This window comes from Talpa occidentalis, unplaced genomic scaffold, assembly GCF_014898055.3.
Source record: "Talpa occidentalis isolate TD23 unplaced genomic scaffold, MPIMG_talOcc4v2.1 talOcc4.16, whole genome shotgun sequence".
In the NCBI taxonomy this organism is placed as follows: Eukaryota; Metazoa; Chordata; class Mammalia; order Eulipotyphla; family Talpidae; genus Talpa; species Talpa occidentalis.
In genome coordinates this window covers 33,309,761-33,326,491 of record NW_023601653.1, presented here as the reverse complement: position 1 = coordinate 33,326,491, position 16,731 = coordinate 33,309,761, and the positions used below count along the sequence as shown (strand labels likewise).

General features: G+C 40.9%; 1 protein-coding gene across 1 annotated transcript in view; it reads left to right on the top strand.

The window, feature by feature from the left end:
• The first annotated feature begins 9,789 nt into the window (after positions 1–9,789).
• TRHDE (thyrotropin releasing hormone degrading enzyme) overlaps positions 9,790–16,731 on the top strand; it is a 371,478-nt gene continuing 364,536 nt past the window's right edge. Inside the window, 2 exon segments of the mRNA XM_037513975.2 lie at positions 9,790–10,246; positions 10,249–10,678. Of these exon segments, the coding sequence (XP_037369872.2) occupies positions 9,790–10,246; positions 10,249–10,678 (887 nt within the window).

Sequence of the window (16,731 nt, the reverse complement as noted above, 5' to 3'; positions counted from 1 at the left end):
CTAGAAGATAAAATTCCTTAGGTCTGATCCTCTTTAGAGTTGTGGAAACAGACAGGAGGTGAGGGTTGCAGCCAGCAGTGTATCTGCGGAACAGAAGCTTCCCTCTTGGGCAGGAAGGCTAGTGAAGTGAGACTGAGGTCTAGACCACAATTCATTCTCTTATTTTAATGGAATTTTAACTCTCTAATATGCAGGAAGTGTGTCAGAAGCATTAATGTTTGATCCTTAGGCAATCAGATCCGAGGGCTCATTCTGTTCAATTCATAATACAGATTATATTTTCTAATGTTACTAGAACTTGATTATTTCCACATCTGAGAAGGTATAACTCCTGTTCTGAACATAAAAGAGAGCTGCTCTAGACTTTGGAACATTAAAAAGAGAATTACTATAGGTAAATCTCATAGAACTAAATGATCCTATAATCACAGTTTGAGAATTATATATTTGGATGACTCTCACATCAACAATTTAATTTGGCTATCATAGCAAGCACTGAAAATGAAGAAGTGGCATAGAGAACTATTTGTGCACTTTATAACATTGCAGGTTAGCATAGTGACCAATAAAACACTTTCATGCAGTCTAAATAGGAACATATATACCTCTCTCCATTTATATCTATGTTTCTTTATAGATAAATATAGATAAAGAGACATACACAGCCAAATAAGACATAATGATCACAGAAGTGTTTGTAAACATTAATGTTAACTTGTGGACATACATTGATTTTAAACACATTCTTTACTTTAAACAGCTTTGATTTTCTGTCTAGAAGACAAAAGAGAACATTAATAGCTATCACTAAGTTTACCTAGTTTAATGTTAGCAGTTCTAAAAATGATCCACTATTAATAACTTTGTCCACATTTGAAGATTAAAGGAATGAATGATTCTTTGAAATTCAAAGGTTCAGAAATGTCAAGAAAATATTTTGCTCAGTTTCACTTTAAGAAGAACTGAATAGAGTTCACAGAAGCCTCTTGACATTAAAGTGAAAGTTTGTTGGTATATAATGTAATCCAATTAATTAGGATCTGCTTAATTTGCAATCTGTAACAGGGTAGATATGGAGTGTGTTTTGCTGCTTGATAACTTGTTTTAAAAACTCCATATGCTTAACATGAATAAAATTAAAAGAAACTAAAATTCATATCTGAAGTTAAGCTGTTTTGAATGAATGTATTATTAATTTGAATGTAGAAAAACCACAAATCCCCCCCAAGAATACATGTCCAAGGCATCTTCTGGATGGCACTAGGAAGCAATTTATTCAGCTTAAACTGAAAGAAGCCATATTCATTATTAAAGCTGAAGCTGAAAACATGAATGGAAAAATGGTCACAACTTTTCATGGTCTCCATGTCAGAAAACCTTTTCTGTAAGATTTCTTTTCTTTTTCTTTCTTTTTTTTTTTAAAGATTTATTTATTTATTTATACAAGCACTGGGTACAGTCAGAAGCATGGGAGGGTGAGAGAATTCACCAGAGCCAGAGTGGGGAACAGAACAGGCAGACCGACGAAACACACTGCTGAGGGGAGCAGTGGGCGCGGCAGGGGAGGTCTGCGTGCCATGTGAGACCCTCGCTGGTGGCCGGGGATCGAACTGGTGCTGCAGAGGCTGCGGGCAACTTCACAGCCCAGGGCTCAACTGCTGCACCACCAGGGGAAACCCTCTTTTTCTTTTTTTTTTTTTAAATGTTAAACTCTAAGAATTAATGAGTTTATTTGATGATAGTCATGCAAAGATTAAGTGAAGGACTATAGACTGAGCTTTTTTTCTTTTTTTAAAGATTTATTTATTCATATAGGAGCTGGGATGCAGTGGCTGTAGATGGCTTCATAGTGCTGAGACTTAACCCCTTGTACCACCAGGGAGGCCCTGTAGATAGAACTTTGCCACTCTAAGGCACCTTTCATTTGCTCTTGTACCAAACCCATGGGAAACTGGATATATATTGGAATGTCATGGAGAAATTAAAAGATCAAAGGGCACAAATATTAATAATTGGTATGTATTTCCTGAATTTTAAAGCTCAGTATACTACTTCATGGACAAAGTATAAGACTTGCTCAAATTAAAGATGACTATGGAGTTAATTCTAAGGGTTTTCTGGTCTTATGGATAGCAAGCACTTGGCTGCTTTCATACTGCAAATAAGATTTTAGCAAGCCTATAAAAATACTTAATTTTTTTTGTTGTTGGTGGTGTGTTTCTAGCACCAGTAGCTGATAGCTTATGACATTCAGATTATAGGTTAAATCTGTGGTGTTACTTCATGTCCAGGAAAAATTACTTTTTGAATAACCCATAGTATAACTTTTGACTCCTAATAGGGCAGTAGGAGTTCAGATATGGACATTTATATTTTCAAAGTGGTCAGATTCACATGATTTTCATTTGCTGAGGTGGCTCCATAAATGCAATTTCAAAATTTATTTCTTATCACACCATAAAAAAAACTTATCAATAAATCAATATTGCAAAAGGGAAAACCACTCTTTTTTATTTAGCTATTCAAAAGATTATTATAATGTCTCTAAAATATGGAGAATACTAGGGATTCTAGAACACATTTCTCATGTCTCCAATACAAGAGATATTTCCACAAAGTTCATTTTTCCCTTAAAACTGCAGCATAATTAAAAATAAACTGAGTAAGGAAGCTCAATGCAAATTTAATCTGATGTTAGAAGTAAGCTGTGTATGCTATTAAATCAGATATAGGTGCTTTTTCTAAAACTAAACAGCATTTTGAATCACCTAGAATCAATTCTCATGGGACACTGTTGCAGAAAAGATGATGCTGAGTTAAGAAAACATTTTTCTTAAGGAAAAAATCACAAGTTAGAGCTTGCCACTTATGTTATTGAAGATAAGTTTGGTGATTATCCTGTAAATGAACATCGATTTTTGTGTAGACGCCAATATTTCCAATCTCTGAGAAACTGTTCTGGTGTCTGGAATGGCCAATTGTAGAATTATGGCAAATATCTTCTGGTGAAGCAATTGCTTCTCCGAGAAAACAAAGAAATTGCTTCACATCTAAGTTTTGCCACACTGCTAAGACTAGCTTTAACACAGCAAAGAAAAAAACCCCAAAACTCCAAACCCTACATATTTATTGTTACCAGCTAACCCACAAGGTGGCACTAAAGAGAAAAGTGACAAAAGTGAAGATCACAGGCAGCTTGTATACGGAATCAATTCTTTCGTGAGTATTAATCATCCTTCATGAAATGATCATACAAAATTTAATATGCTAATAACTCAAAATATTCATATTCATGTTCATTGGTTTTTTCCTACAGATGGTTTTGGATAAAAAGTTCCATTTCATCAAGCAGCCAGTTATTTTCAAGAACAAGTAGTTTGAATTTTTCTGCAGTTCTTTTGTAGGGAAATTGTTTTTTTCCACATGCAGATGCCACAATAGAGGTGTGGTTATAAACTATTACCTTTTGTATTTAAGCTTATGTGTAGAACCTGACACTTAATGCTCTTAATATAAAGATAAAAGAACATTAATAGTGTAATGATATATTTAGACCTTTGGTATTTGTAGTAATAGCATAAAGTAATTTTTAAAGCAGCAAGAAAGAGTTACTTCAGCTAAAGTCTAATTGCCTCCCCAAATACACATCTCATCTAACTTTCAAGGCATGTGCAGAGAACTTCCTAAATGTGAATGAGGAAATGCGCCCAGTAAACCATGCCCAGAGGCAGAAACAATGGCATAATTTGGGACAGCCTTGGTATATAACACTGAAAGTAACATGGCATGGAGGATCTTTAGTTTAGTGCCACATAATGGAAGGAACTCTCCGTTCTCTAGCAAACATCTTTGATTAGCAGCAAGGAGAAGGTATAGACCCACCAACCAATCAACAAAGACTTTTTCAGTTCATGACGAAGATGATAATGTTATTCATGCATAGGAATAGAACTTGAAGGGAAATATGATTAATCTTTACTCAGTACAAAGTAGGACTTCAATGATTTGAAGACAATGCATTTTAACTTTTTACTATATTTTTCATCATTTGAAAGAGGTGAGGCACCATTCAAATCATATAGATTTGAATTGTCAAATAAGCCTGGGTCAAAGACACATTTTTTTATGCATTCGAGAGGTAAGATTTCTAAAGCATATAAGCTATTTGTTCTGCAATATGAAAATTATCTATTATCAACTCTTTTAACTACTTAGTCCTTAATTCAAATACTTCTGTTTTTCTTTTTACTTTATGAAATTATTTATTGTTCTACTCGGAATGATATTACAGTTTTTCCTATTTATTCATTTCATTTAACAAACCATAGATAGAACTTACCTTGGGCCAGGTACTATGCCATCCAGTGAGGGTAGAGCCCACGGCTATATCTTTAATGCAGTGTCTGGTCCTGACTTCATAATTTATACCACGAAAATCCATGTGCAGTTGTATAGTTTACATTGAGCTTACCGATAAGGAAGTAGTATGGTATAATGGTGTACAGGAGATGAAGAAACATCACGTAGTTTAGAATGCCAGCTCTGCCTATAATTAAATGACTTTGTGCAAGGTATTTCATCTAAGTCTCAGTTCCCACATTTCTCAAATGGAAGAAATAACAGCATTAACCTCATGGGGTTATTTTCAAGTTCGAATAAGATAACATAGTCTGTAGACAACTATCTGGCAGCCCTTGGAAAATCTTAGCTATTGTTATTATTATCATTAATTCTTCCTGAAAATTTACTCTAGAATATCTAGTAATATGGAATTTTAACATCTTAAATTTATGGAAAATTATTTTGGTACATTTACTATTTCTGCTTTTTTTTTTTAGCTATCAGACAAATTGACTAGTTCAACAGAAGCATCTTTGAAAAGTTACCCAGTTTCTATTGTTTGTGGAATTTGGTATACATTTTGCTTGCAGGTTTCATGTGTAAACAGCAAACATTTTCAGGATACATTACTCATCTTTTTATGGAACTATCTTATCCAGATCATAGAGCAAAAAGCCAAAAGTGACATTAAAGAGTTTAAACTTAGGAATTGCCAAAAAACAACACAATGTTCTTGAGTTCCTAATTCTCTCCTCTTTGGATAAGCATTTATTGCTAGAATTGAGAATGACACTGTGGGTATTAGGCTATGTTTTTTTCTTATATTTGTCATCTAGAGAGATCCTTTTTATGCTGTAAGACATGTTTTGTCATGGTGTAAGCATAATTATGAGACTTTCATAGGAATAACATACAGCAATATGTTAAATTAGGGATTTTTTTTTTACATGAGGAAAAAAGATAATCAATTTTAGATAAAATTTCCACTCAGATTAATCTTTTTTAGAAACAGAAGTCAAACAACTAGCAATTAAATGGAGGCATTAATTATTGTTGGCACACTATATTTTTGCCAACATAATTGCACTGTCTGAGTTACGGCTAATATTAAACAACTCTCCTCTTCCATATTCAACATCATGAGGGATGGTACATCTAAAAGGGTGATTCTTGCATGAATCCCTCAACATTGGTGATAATTTGGCCAAATGGTAGGCAATTTTGAAATGATGCAATATAGCAACATGAATAAAGTTTGAAGTAATGTGAATTTCCCAAATAAAAACTTCACCAAATGATCACAATTATAAATTTCAAATTGCCTTTTTAAAATTTTTTTTTTTGTTACCACATAGCAGCACCACTTTATCTGGTACACAGAGACCATTGTCATCATTGGTCATTGTCATCATTGGACTCCAACTGGGTGAGATCTCAGCAACACAGCCCTCTCAAAAATGTGATCAGTCCTGTTTTCACTGCTAGAGCAGCAGGGGTGTTTTGTACCCCCAGGCCCTTCATACTTTGCTAGTACAGTGGGTTTTTTTTTTTTTTTTTGTAACTTTTAGTTATTGGTTGAATTGTTTTTGCTTCTCAGTGGAAAAGATTACTTAAAAAGCCATTGAGAATATGAAGACACTGATGTGTTACCTTCAGAATTTCTTTCACAGTATTTCAGAACTAGAAGAAATCTCTAAGTTTAATTAGCCTAAATCCAGTACATTTCAATGTGGGGAGGTGAGGGCAGACTGGAATCTAGTTCCTTCTCTGGAGTCAAACTGCTCCTGAATGTGAAACGGCAATCATACTTGAAGGGGCTGAGTACATAAGGGCACTAAAGTTGTGTCTCTACATATAAATCAGTGTAAAAAGAAGCAGTTTGAGTGTATATGATCAAAGAGTAAAGACTCTGAAGCCAGCAGATTCATTTTGATTACTAATAGGACTGAGGTCTAGATATAATTAAAAATAACTTCTGTATGATCTCATTTATATTAAACATTCATATTGTTTTCATTTTTATAAAGTCTTACATCAAAATGGTCACAATATGGCTTTAAAGGCATTTATTAGCTAAATAAAACAATCATACAATTATATGAACATTGTGTTTCTGAGAAGAGTGTCAGGCACTTTGGAAAGTCTTATTCTACTGCATGCTTCCAGCATTGACAAAGTCAAAACCATCTCTAATTTAGTGACCTAAAACACCAAAGGAAACTTCTCTACAGGAGTATGAGTGAGTCATGTCTTTAATATCCCCCTTTTTTTTTGGTTTGTGGGTACACTGAATATTCTCTAGAAAAATAATATTAAAGAGTTATTGAACCAAAATGCATGCTTCTCAGGGAAAGGGAGCTAAAAACTTTCAGAAATTAAAAAAAAAGTTTACTGGGTCCCTTTTGTAAGATCGATATGACATTACATTGACATTCTTATTGGGTGTATTGGTGTTATATCCACTCTGTTAATAAGCTGGTGTCCACTCTGCTCAGGTCTTAAAAGAGCCATATATAATTTAATTATAGTCAGTAGAGACTGTACTAATTGGAAAATGTATGTTTAATCCTGAAGTGTTTGAGAATTGCCTTGTAGTAATTTTTTGAAAGTACAGATAAAGATTGATAAAGTAATAGAAAAAGCCCAATTTGAATCTTTTCTTGATTGGCATCTTTTTAAAGGAAGATCTTAAAGGCCCTTAGAGGGTAACCTTTTCATTTAAGTAGTGGTTCTCAGACTTTTGGTGAGTGGTTCTAGGCCTCTCTTATAGTTCAACTGAGTTGAATCCATGTATTTTAGATTAATATCCTGAAACGCCAGATTAGTAGAAATGAGAGAAACTGCTAAGAATCGTATGGCTCTTTTTGCTTGCCTGTACTATATATCCTGATTCTGGGAAAACAAACGAATAAACTCCAACTCCTCAGCTCTTAAAATGCATATAGCCAGATACATATGGACATCAAGAGCATGCAGATTTAAAAACAGAGCAGAAAAAAGTAACTTGAACAGAATGTGGCATTTCCCTTGGTCTGTTGCTAACGGCCCACATACAACATGCTTAAAAAAAAAAAAAAGAAACCTACCCTGGCAGTTATTTTCATTATCATTTAAAAATGATTCAAACGGACTTTTAGAATGTATGGCACTGGGGATGTATCCCATCTGGGAATAGGTGGGAAAATAGCTTCATTGAGTAGGGCTATTTTCAGTGGTTGTTAGGTTGTAGTTGCTCATGCTTTTAAAGCTAAACACAATATTTTGATTATGTATTTTGAGGACTCTAATGCCAGTAGTGTTAAACATTCCTTATTGTAAGAAAAAGAATTATGGGCGTGCTTTTTTAAATGCCTCTAGGGTTTGAAAATGTTAAAGAAACATGTAAAAAGGAATTACTTCATTTGCTTATTCTTTATTTTATCCTTTTTTTGACTTGATGCCCATCAGATTTTGTTTTATTAAAATTTAGAGATGCTTACCTGTTAACTGTTACCTTTGTGGTTGCTGCTTTCTAAATATTGTTCCAATTAGAGTTCTCCATGCAATTTCTGAGGGTTTGATATCCCACATACTAGTACACACTCTGCACTATAATTGAAAACTTTTGTAAACTGATATCAGCCATAACCAGTCAATGGTCTATGAACTTGCTTAAATCCTCCTGTGGCCAGCAAACATTTCCTACTGACAATTGCTCTAAAAAAGTTTAAGCAATTTTCACGATGACAATGAAAACTGTAAAAAAGTAACTGTGGCCACTGAAGTGAAAAACTGATCAATCATGAAATATATTTGTTCACCCTTCTAGTATGTCTAAGGTAGTGGAGCGCATATCCCAGCTTTCTTCAGTCAAGTTTTGGGTACTGAATATTATACTGTAGGCAGTAAGATTTTAATCATCTCCCCAATCTAAAAATAGAAATTATCTGAAGGGGAAAAACATCCCTTTTCTTTAGCCTTTACTTCCGGAGGAGGAATCTAATGCTTCAATGAGAACCATTATTTTAATACTGCACACCTGGACACGTCACACAATATAATATATGTAGACAGGCTTTGGAGAATTTATTTCAATTTACATACAGTCCTCCAAATCCTCGGGTGAGCTCCATGTGAAGGCTGACACAGCCCCAACTCCGCAGCAGGATCTCGCTTTGCTCGCGGTGTCAAGAGCCAAAGGCTCCCAAGATCCCCCCCACACCCCCCAACCGGGAGGTGCGATGGGGCTAAGGAGTCGGCAAGAGGGGTGACTGCGGGGCTTGTTGCTCTGAAGATTTACAATGTACTTCTAGCAGGCGGCTCAGCAACCCCCTCTGTGGCTGTGGGTGTCTGGTGTGACAGAGCGGAGAAAAGCTTGCTAATCTCCCAGCGCCTGCCTCTGCCGCTCAGCCGCTCCCCTCCCTCCCGCCTGCCCTGCCTCCTCGCGCTCTCTCGCTCTCTCCTTTGCCTTTCTCGGGGAGTTTCAGTCCCTGAATGCAGCCAGAGTAGTCTTGGCAATCTAGACCCGGAGCCTCTGTGTACACATACACGCGCACACACATGCACATGCACACGCACTCACACACACGCACTCCGGCTTCCCCGACAGGGATACCGAGCAAAGCCGGAGCTGCATCTACCTGAAGGGGATGGCCCGGCTGGACACTTCTTGCTCACTTGTCATCTCCGGAGGTCAGAGCAACGTTGGAACGAGCGAGGCGAGCTGTCCGGTCTGCAACCTCATGCCTTTTGCCTCTACTGCTGCTTAAAGTGTAGAGGGTGGAGGACAAGGCTTCTCCAGGACAGATTCCCGGCACAGCTCTGCGGCCCTGGGACCTCACCCGGCAGGCTCACCCCCATCTCTTCCTTCCCGGTCATCCTCTCGTCCCCGGCTGCTGCTGCTGCGGGGTGCATGGCTTGGGCGCATCCGTTGCTGCTGCGGCCACTGCTGCTGCGAGCTCATCCCGCCCAGAGGACTGAACGCCGCCTCGGGAGTGGGGAGAGCCAGCGGCAGCCCTAACTTCCCTCTCCACCGCTTCTGTGGAGAACCGCCTGGAAGGCTCCCGCGGAAAGCCAGGCGAAGCACCGCGCAGGGGAGGGCAAGCCGGGAGCCGCAGGCGCACAGGGGGCGGGGGCAGCCTGTGCCCAGGCGCTCGGCGCCCGCCGGAGAAGTAGCGCGCGTTGGACGAGAAAGACGCTTTCCAAGTTGGGCGCGTCCCAGAGCTTCCAGCCCAGCGCCGGGGCCGCGCGGGGGTGCACGGGGAGAGGCGGGGCTGATGGGGGCTCCCGGGTGGCCGTCGCCTGCGGCCAGAGCCCATCTTAAAAGAACCCCGAGCAGCATCCCCAGGGTCCCAGCTGGCGTCGCGCCCTGCGCCCGCGTGCGCTCTCTGATGCCTGCGCCGGCGGCGGCCCCGGTGGCCCGCCCGCGGGGGTGCGGGAGGGGGCGGGGGAGGAGCAGGAGGCAATGTGATGGCCCTGGACGGGGAGCGGGGGGAGCAAGAGGAGGAGAAGAAAAAGAAGAAGAAGAAAAAGAAGAGAAAGAAGAAGGAGGAGGGGGCTGAGAAGAGCAGCTCACCCTTCCCAGCCAGGATGGGCGACAGCGACGCGGCGCCCCGGGCCGGCGGCAGGGGGCTCTCGGACCCGTGGGCGGACTCCGTGGGGGTGAGACCCCGCACCACCGAGCGCCACATCACGGTGCACAAGCGACTCGTGCTGGCCTTCGCCGTGTCCATCGTGGCTCTGCTCGCGGTCACCATGCTCGCCGTGCTGCTCAGCTTGCGCTTCGACGAGTGCGGGGCAGGCGCCACCCCGGGCGCCGACGGCGGCCCCGCGGGCTTCCCTGCGCGCGGCGGCAACGCGAGCTTCCCGGGCGCGACCCGAGGCAACCACCACGCGGGTGAGGACGCCTCGCAGCCCGAGGCAGGCGGGAGGCCACCCCCGGGACCCCGTCCCCGCAGCCGCCGTCGGAGGTGGAGTGGCAGCCCTGGACGCAGCTGCGCCTGTCGGGCCACCTCAAGCCGCTGCACTACAATCTGATGCTCACAGCCTTCATGGAGAACTTCACCTTTTCTGGGGAGGTCAACGTGGAGATCGCGTGCCGGAACGCCACCCGCTACGTCGTGCTGCACGCCTCCCGGGTGGCAGTCGAGAAGGTGCAGGTGGCGGAGGATCGGGTGGCCGGGGCGGTCCCGGTGGCTGGCTTCTTCCTGTACCCGCAAACCCAGGTCTTGGTGGTGGTGCTCAATAGGACCCTGGACGCGCAGAGGAATTACAACCTAAAGATCATCTACAACGCTCTGATCGAGAACGAGCTCTTGGGCTTCTTCCGCAGCTCCTACGTGCTCCACGGGGAGAGAAGGTATGCAGGGAGGCGGCGCCCAGCGCTGCCCCACCCCGCCTGGCTGCTCAAACTGTTGGGCGACCGGGGACTCCCGGGACCGGCTGGCTTCTGATACCCTGGAAGCGAGGGGCGAGGGAAGAAAGCTAAGGTGGGATAGGGCCTGTCACCTAGTGCCTTGGGGGGTCTCCGGGATGCCTGGGGCGCTCATGGCTGCCAACTGCACTAACTCACCAGTGCCTAACTAGGAACACCACCCCCTTTGCTCCCCCGCCCCAGGTCCTTATTTGGTAGGGGCACACAGCTTTATTATTTATTTTATTTTAAGGGTAGTCTCCCCCCCCCCCCCGCCCTTGTAAGCTAATCTGAGTGATATCCCAAACCTGTCCAGTGACCGTCAAGGGAAAATACCAGAATGCTGAAGGCCAGGGCAGCCACACAATAAGTTAGGACCACCGGGTGGGGCAAGGCAAAATCCCGACCTGCCTTCCAAAATAGGCTCACCCCTCCCTTCTACCCATCCCTGTTAACTGGAAGGCACAGAGTAGAGGATGGGCTTTGGCTGTATAAAGTTTTCCCAAACTGGAAGTTGAAGTCCAGAGCAGTAAGAGCAGGTGTGGTGACAGACTAAGAGGACAGGATGAGGGGTGACAGGTGCCATGGCCAGTGAGGGGAGAAATATCCTTGCAGGTGCTGCCTGCTCTCTTGTAAGGCAGAGTGCCTCCAGTTGTTTGTGCTTGAGTTACTGCTTCTGGAAATGATTCAAGTGATGAAAAGAGGGAAAGCTACCAGCCAGCCTCCAATGCCTTGTTAGTGAGTGCCTTTGATGCCTTTTGATTTGGGCAGCATTCTGTCTTTTTTTTTTTTTTTTTACTTTTTGAGAGGCTGAGTGGTTCTCACCACTTGTTAGGAACTCAGATTTTGTAATCCAACAGCTGTAGTCCTAGCTGCAGCTCTAACTGTGGCAAAGGCTTGAGTTGATTAATCTAAGTTTCCTGACAAGAATTATATCTGGTGCTTGTTGGCCTTGGTATGTTAACTCATCTTACAGGGAGACTATAATGTATGCTATCAGCACTCCCTGTTTTACAGATGGGGAAATGGAGGCACAGAGAAATCTAAGTAACTTGTCACAGAGTGAACCCCCAGGGAATTTGGCTCCAGAGTTCATGCTTTTAGTTTTAACATGCGAATAATAATAGCAGTAGTACCAATAACCCTGTCCTCATAGGATTGTTGCAAGTGACCAGGAGGTGTGTCTGGTACAGAGTGCCCACTGTAAACAGTCAGTGTCTGGTGGTTGTAAGCCCTCAAGCATATTCTTGAATGAATAAACAAGTGACTTTTGCTTTTTGCTCTAACCCTGTGCATTTAAAATGATATCACCTAATTAAATGACCGGAACCTGCAAACAACCAAAATAAAGTTAAAATGAAATCGACAATCTTGGAAGTGGAGACAGTTTGGAGATTCCTAATGATGCCACTGGCAGAGCTCCCCTGTCTCAAGTGATTGTTAAAACAGTAGAAAACCTGGGTTCAGAGCGCTCCAGGGGGCTTGGGGTCAGCAGACTTGTCAGTGGGGAGCTGCCACTGGAGCTTTGGTTTTCTGATCCCTGGACCAGAGCTCATGGGGTCAGAAACTCTCAGAAGTTGTTATTATAGAAGAGACTGGAGAAATTTTGGTGTGGCATGGGAGAACACAAAGTTTTGTCTCATGAAGTGACCTCATACAAATATATTACCCAATACTTAATAGTTGTATGATAGTTATATGAAGCTTCCTGTAAGTGAATGTATAAATGATTCACCTTCAAATGCTGAAGATTAGATGTGGGTAATTTAATCCCATTTCTCCATGTATTCTCCCTTCTGATATATCCTGAAGAATACAAGTAAAATTATTTTTTAAACCCCAATCACATCAACTGTGGGGTAAGGAATAGAAGACAAATTTGCATGTTATGGTTAGAAACAAGAGTGTTATGTCAAGATGTCAGTAGTGGGAGTTGCACATCCTTGCTGATAAATCTTGTGGTGGTGAAAGAAATACTTCCAACCAGTCCTGATTTTTGAGGCATGCCAAAATATCTGTGGTGGATTGAACTTGTTTTGGTCAGTGACTTCAAATTAACAGGACTCTTAAATAGATCAGATGTTTCTGTTTGACCCAGAACTGATTTTTTTTACTCCTAGCACATATTTGTATTTAAATTATTTCCTTCAGTTTTCCCCAAAGATGTGAATAACTTGGTTGAAAGTTTAACCTTCTGCACATGTAGCTAAATTCTGGATCCCAACAGAAATCAGGTTGCAGTGTTTGTGGAGATTGTGGGATGGTTATATTTTAAATGTCTTAGAGAAAATTTTTATTCTGTTTTTTATTCTGTTTGCTTCATTAGGAGAGTGAATATGATAATTTCTTGGATATTTCTACTGGAGTTGATAAGGCAAGGGAAATCTAATAAACTTTCACAATTATGTCATCTTTACATATGTTTAGTTAATTTTTATTTGAAGCCATTGTTGTTACTATGACTATTGGGAGAATTTTTAAATGTATCAATATCAAGAATTTAGGGCTGCATTTTTGTTGGTGATGATTTTGTTTCTAAAATGCAGTATCAGTTGACATTTCAAAATTTACTTTCCACAAGGACACAGATAATTTTCATTTGATTAATGATTAAATATCTTGGTCTTTAGTTAATCATGTTTTTTGCCTATTTAATTATCAGATAATTTCTGTAAGGAAAATAAATATTTAATCTGCCACTGGGGAGTCACATTGAGCTACTTGAAATGTTTAAAAGAGCAATAGTACAATTCAATCCATACCTTACTTCGCCTACATGGAACAACTTATTAATACCCAATCAACCTTGAGTTTTCAGCTCATTCTTCAGTGGTCTAAAATAAAGGATTTGGGTGAGTGAAGGAAAATTAGATTTCATTATGTGCTATATACTTTTGATCCTGGGACAGTTTTAACCCCAACTAGGTATTGGAGGGGACCTGTTTTTGTCCTACTAGAAGCACTTACATTTCCTAGTTCCCATATTGCTATGGAAAAAAGTTAAAAGACAAGCCCCCCCATTGATGCTCAGGGTTCCTTTACTTGAGGTAGAGCTTCTGCTCTCAGTTGACTATTTGAACAAAGGGAAATCTCTTCACTTGTTGAATATCGCAAATAAATAAATTCACCTAAATTTGAAATGTTTACACATAATAGTAAATTATCTCCATTAAACAGAACACATTCTCACTTTTTCCTTAAATAGGCATGCAGTAGGCAAATGAAAGGTGTTTATTTTTTTCCTTTCTGTAGCATCCTATAGTAGGATATACTTGCTTAGAATTAGGTAGAATGTTCATTTACCTGAAGTAATTGCTGCTTTTGGGTAGCCAGATGGTGAACACACCATGTTCAAAGTAGGGTACCTTAATTTAGATCTAGATGGTTGGATTGAAAGAGAAAATGTAGGCCTCCCTGGTGGCGCAGGGGTTAAGACGCAACCTATGAAGCAATCCGCAGCCTCTGCAGCACGAGTTCGATTCCCTGCCGGCCAGGGAGAAACCCAGATGGCGGGACAGACCTCTCCTGTCTCGCCCGCTGCTCCCCTCAGCAGTGTACTTCAGTCCGTCTGCCTGTTCTGTTCTCCACTCTGTCTCTGGTGAATCCTCTCACCCCCCCATCTCTGACCTGTACCCCAAATCTTGCATAAAAATAAATCTTTAAAAAAAAAGAAAGAGAAAATGTACCCAAAGTTAACGAACATTTTATTCACTTTCAAAAGGCAGACTGTTTTTTCTTTGACAAACTTTGATTGGGTCTGTAACATTCCATAGTGGCAGAGACAGAACAAAAATAGTAGTTCTTCTATAAAAGATTATTTAGAGAGAAACCATGATCTCCAATAAAATGGACAAATAATATTGTGGTTCTCAAAGACAATTGCAAAAGTTTTGCAAAAAACTTGTGGAAAGGATAGAGGATTTTATGGGAAAGGATTTGGTCTTTGTAGTACTAGTATGCATGGTTTGATGCCCAGTAACTTTTCTGGAATGATTTAATATAATATTTAGTAACAAGAACATTGTTATTTTTAAATGTTTATTTAGGTGAAGTTGGCTTACATCATTGTACTACTTGTTTTGGGGTTTTTAGGTTCCATCCTCTACAAATGTGTGTTTTCACATCATGCCCATCTCCAAAAACCTAATAATCTGCCACCGTGCTCATGGGTGTAGTGTTTTTATGTTGAAAGCAATCTTGTTCTCTCATTCACTTTGGTGAGGTGATATCTTAATATGAGTAAGTTGGAATATACAACTTTTTGCCCCCCCATAGAAGACTCTTAACTGGAAAGTCTCTGAGAATTACTGGTTTCTGTGAGCATTTAAATATGGTTCTTTGATAGACTTAACTCCTGTTTTCTTATTAGGCCTACACATGTAACTGAGTCCAGCGCTGGGTATTGGTACAGTTCATAATACCACCCATAAAACAAATCTAGAAGCTATTTTTTAAATGCTTTTCCTGTTTAATAATAACACTTCTAGGGAAACAAGTCCAGGGAGTTTGTTATTTTTCCACGCTGCCATCTGATTCAATCACTCTGGATAGTAATAAAGTATGTATTTTATCTGAGAGTTAAATTAGTTTGCCTGTGTGTTTTTATTTTTTTAAGGCAACTCCAACAGAGCCTGTCTGCTCTGGATTTCTTTCAAAGATGGATCTCTGACTGGTTTCGTTTACACAACATGCTAATTTTGGGCATTACCTGTGTGCATGGACTGGACACATCAATGCCGGGACAACCTCTTAGATTTGCTTGGGAGTGGAAGCCATTTGCTCTAGATGATTGCAAAAGGATTCATTTCTTAAGCTTATCTTCAAAAGAATCATATGAATTGTGAAGAAGAAACAATTTACCTTTAAGAGGTAAAGGTTTTGTAGTCTGTTAGGAAAGGTGTTGCTCCTTCTCAGACTCACCCTCCCACCAGCCACTCAGTGATCATCATTATTGTAGTTAGGGTCCTTTATATTCTTTGTGTTGCCTTTACATCTTTCCAGATTTTCAGCAGTGTCTGGGTTCCTTCCTCCAGAGTTTTTCCAGGTCCCATGCAGTCCTGCTTTTTTGCCACTAGAGAGTGAACGCTCCCTCCAGCACAGGGAATTTTGCTTCACAGAATTTGGAAGAATATAAAGATGAAAAATACTCCCCACTTTTTTCATTTTTCTGGGCATTCTGAAATGATTCATACAGGCACAGCTGGATGTTGGTGGGGAGGCCTGGAGGGTGGCGTGAGCTTGGCGAAACTGGGTAGATTTGAATTGGGATGAAGGGTTTCCTCATGCTGTCCTCCCTGCATTCAGGCTTATTTTTTCAGTCTTTGAATGCCTGAGTGGCCCCAGGGCTTAAGGAGCTCCGGCACTAGGTGTACAGGGTTGGCGGAGAGGTGACACTTCCCAGTTCCGACCTATGGTGACTTGCAGGGTGAAATTTTAGTTTATTAATCAAATCTTTCCCTATGAGTGTATGACTCAAATGACAAAATGATCAGAGGGTAGAAAATGGATATAGTTTTAGAATTTCTGCTGTTGGTTACTTCTCTTAAGAATAGGTTCAAGCCACTTTTGGTTATGTTGCTGGATGAAAAGCTCTGTGTGTTTATGTGTGTGTCTGTGGTCAGTGTGCTCAAGGACTCTGAACTAGACTGCCCAGGTTCATGTCCTCACTCTGCCACTTGGAAGCTTTTGAACCTTAGTCAAAGATCCTAATGGTTCTAGATCTGGTATCCTCATCTGGAAATTGTGGGGGATGGTAGTCTATTTCACAGGGTTATTGTGAGTGTTGCATGAGTTAGGAAACAAAGCACTAAGGAAAGTGTCTAACAATTGCTAAGCACTTCTCTGGATACAAAATTATTATTACATTATTCCATGTCTGGAAATCTAGTATTTTGGCTGGTGCAAACTTTTTGCCTTGGGTCTCCCCTTAGTAGCAAGACAGTGGGGAGATGGTCACTGTGGAATTCCTCTTGCTGATTTGTTTTGCCCCTTACGCAGAG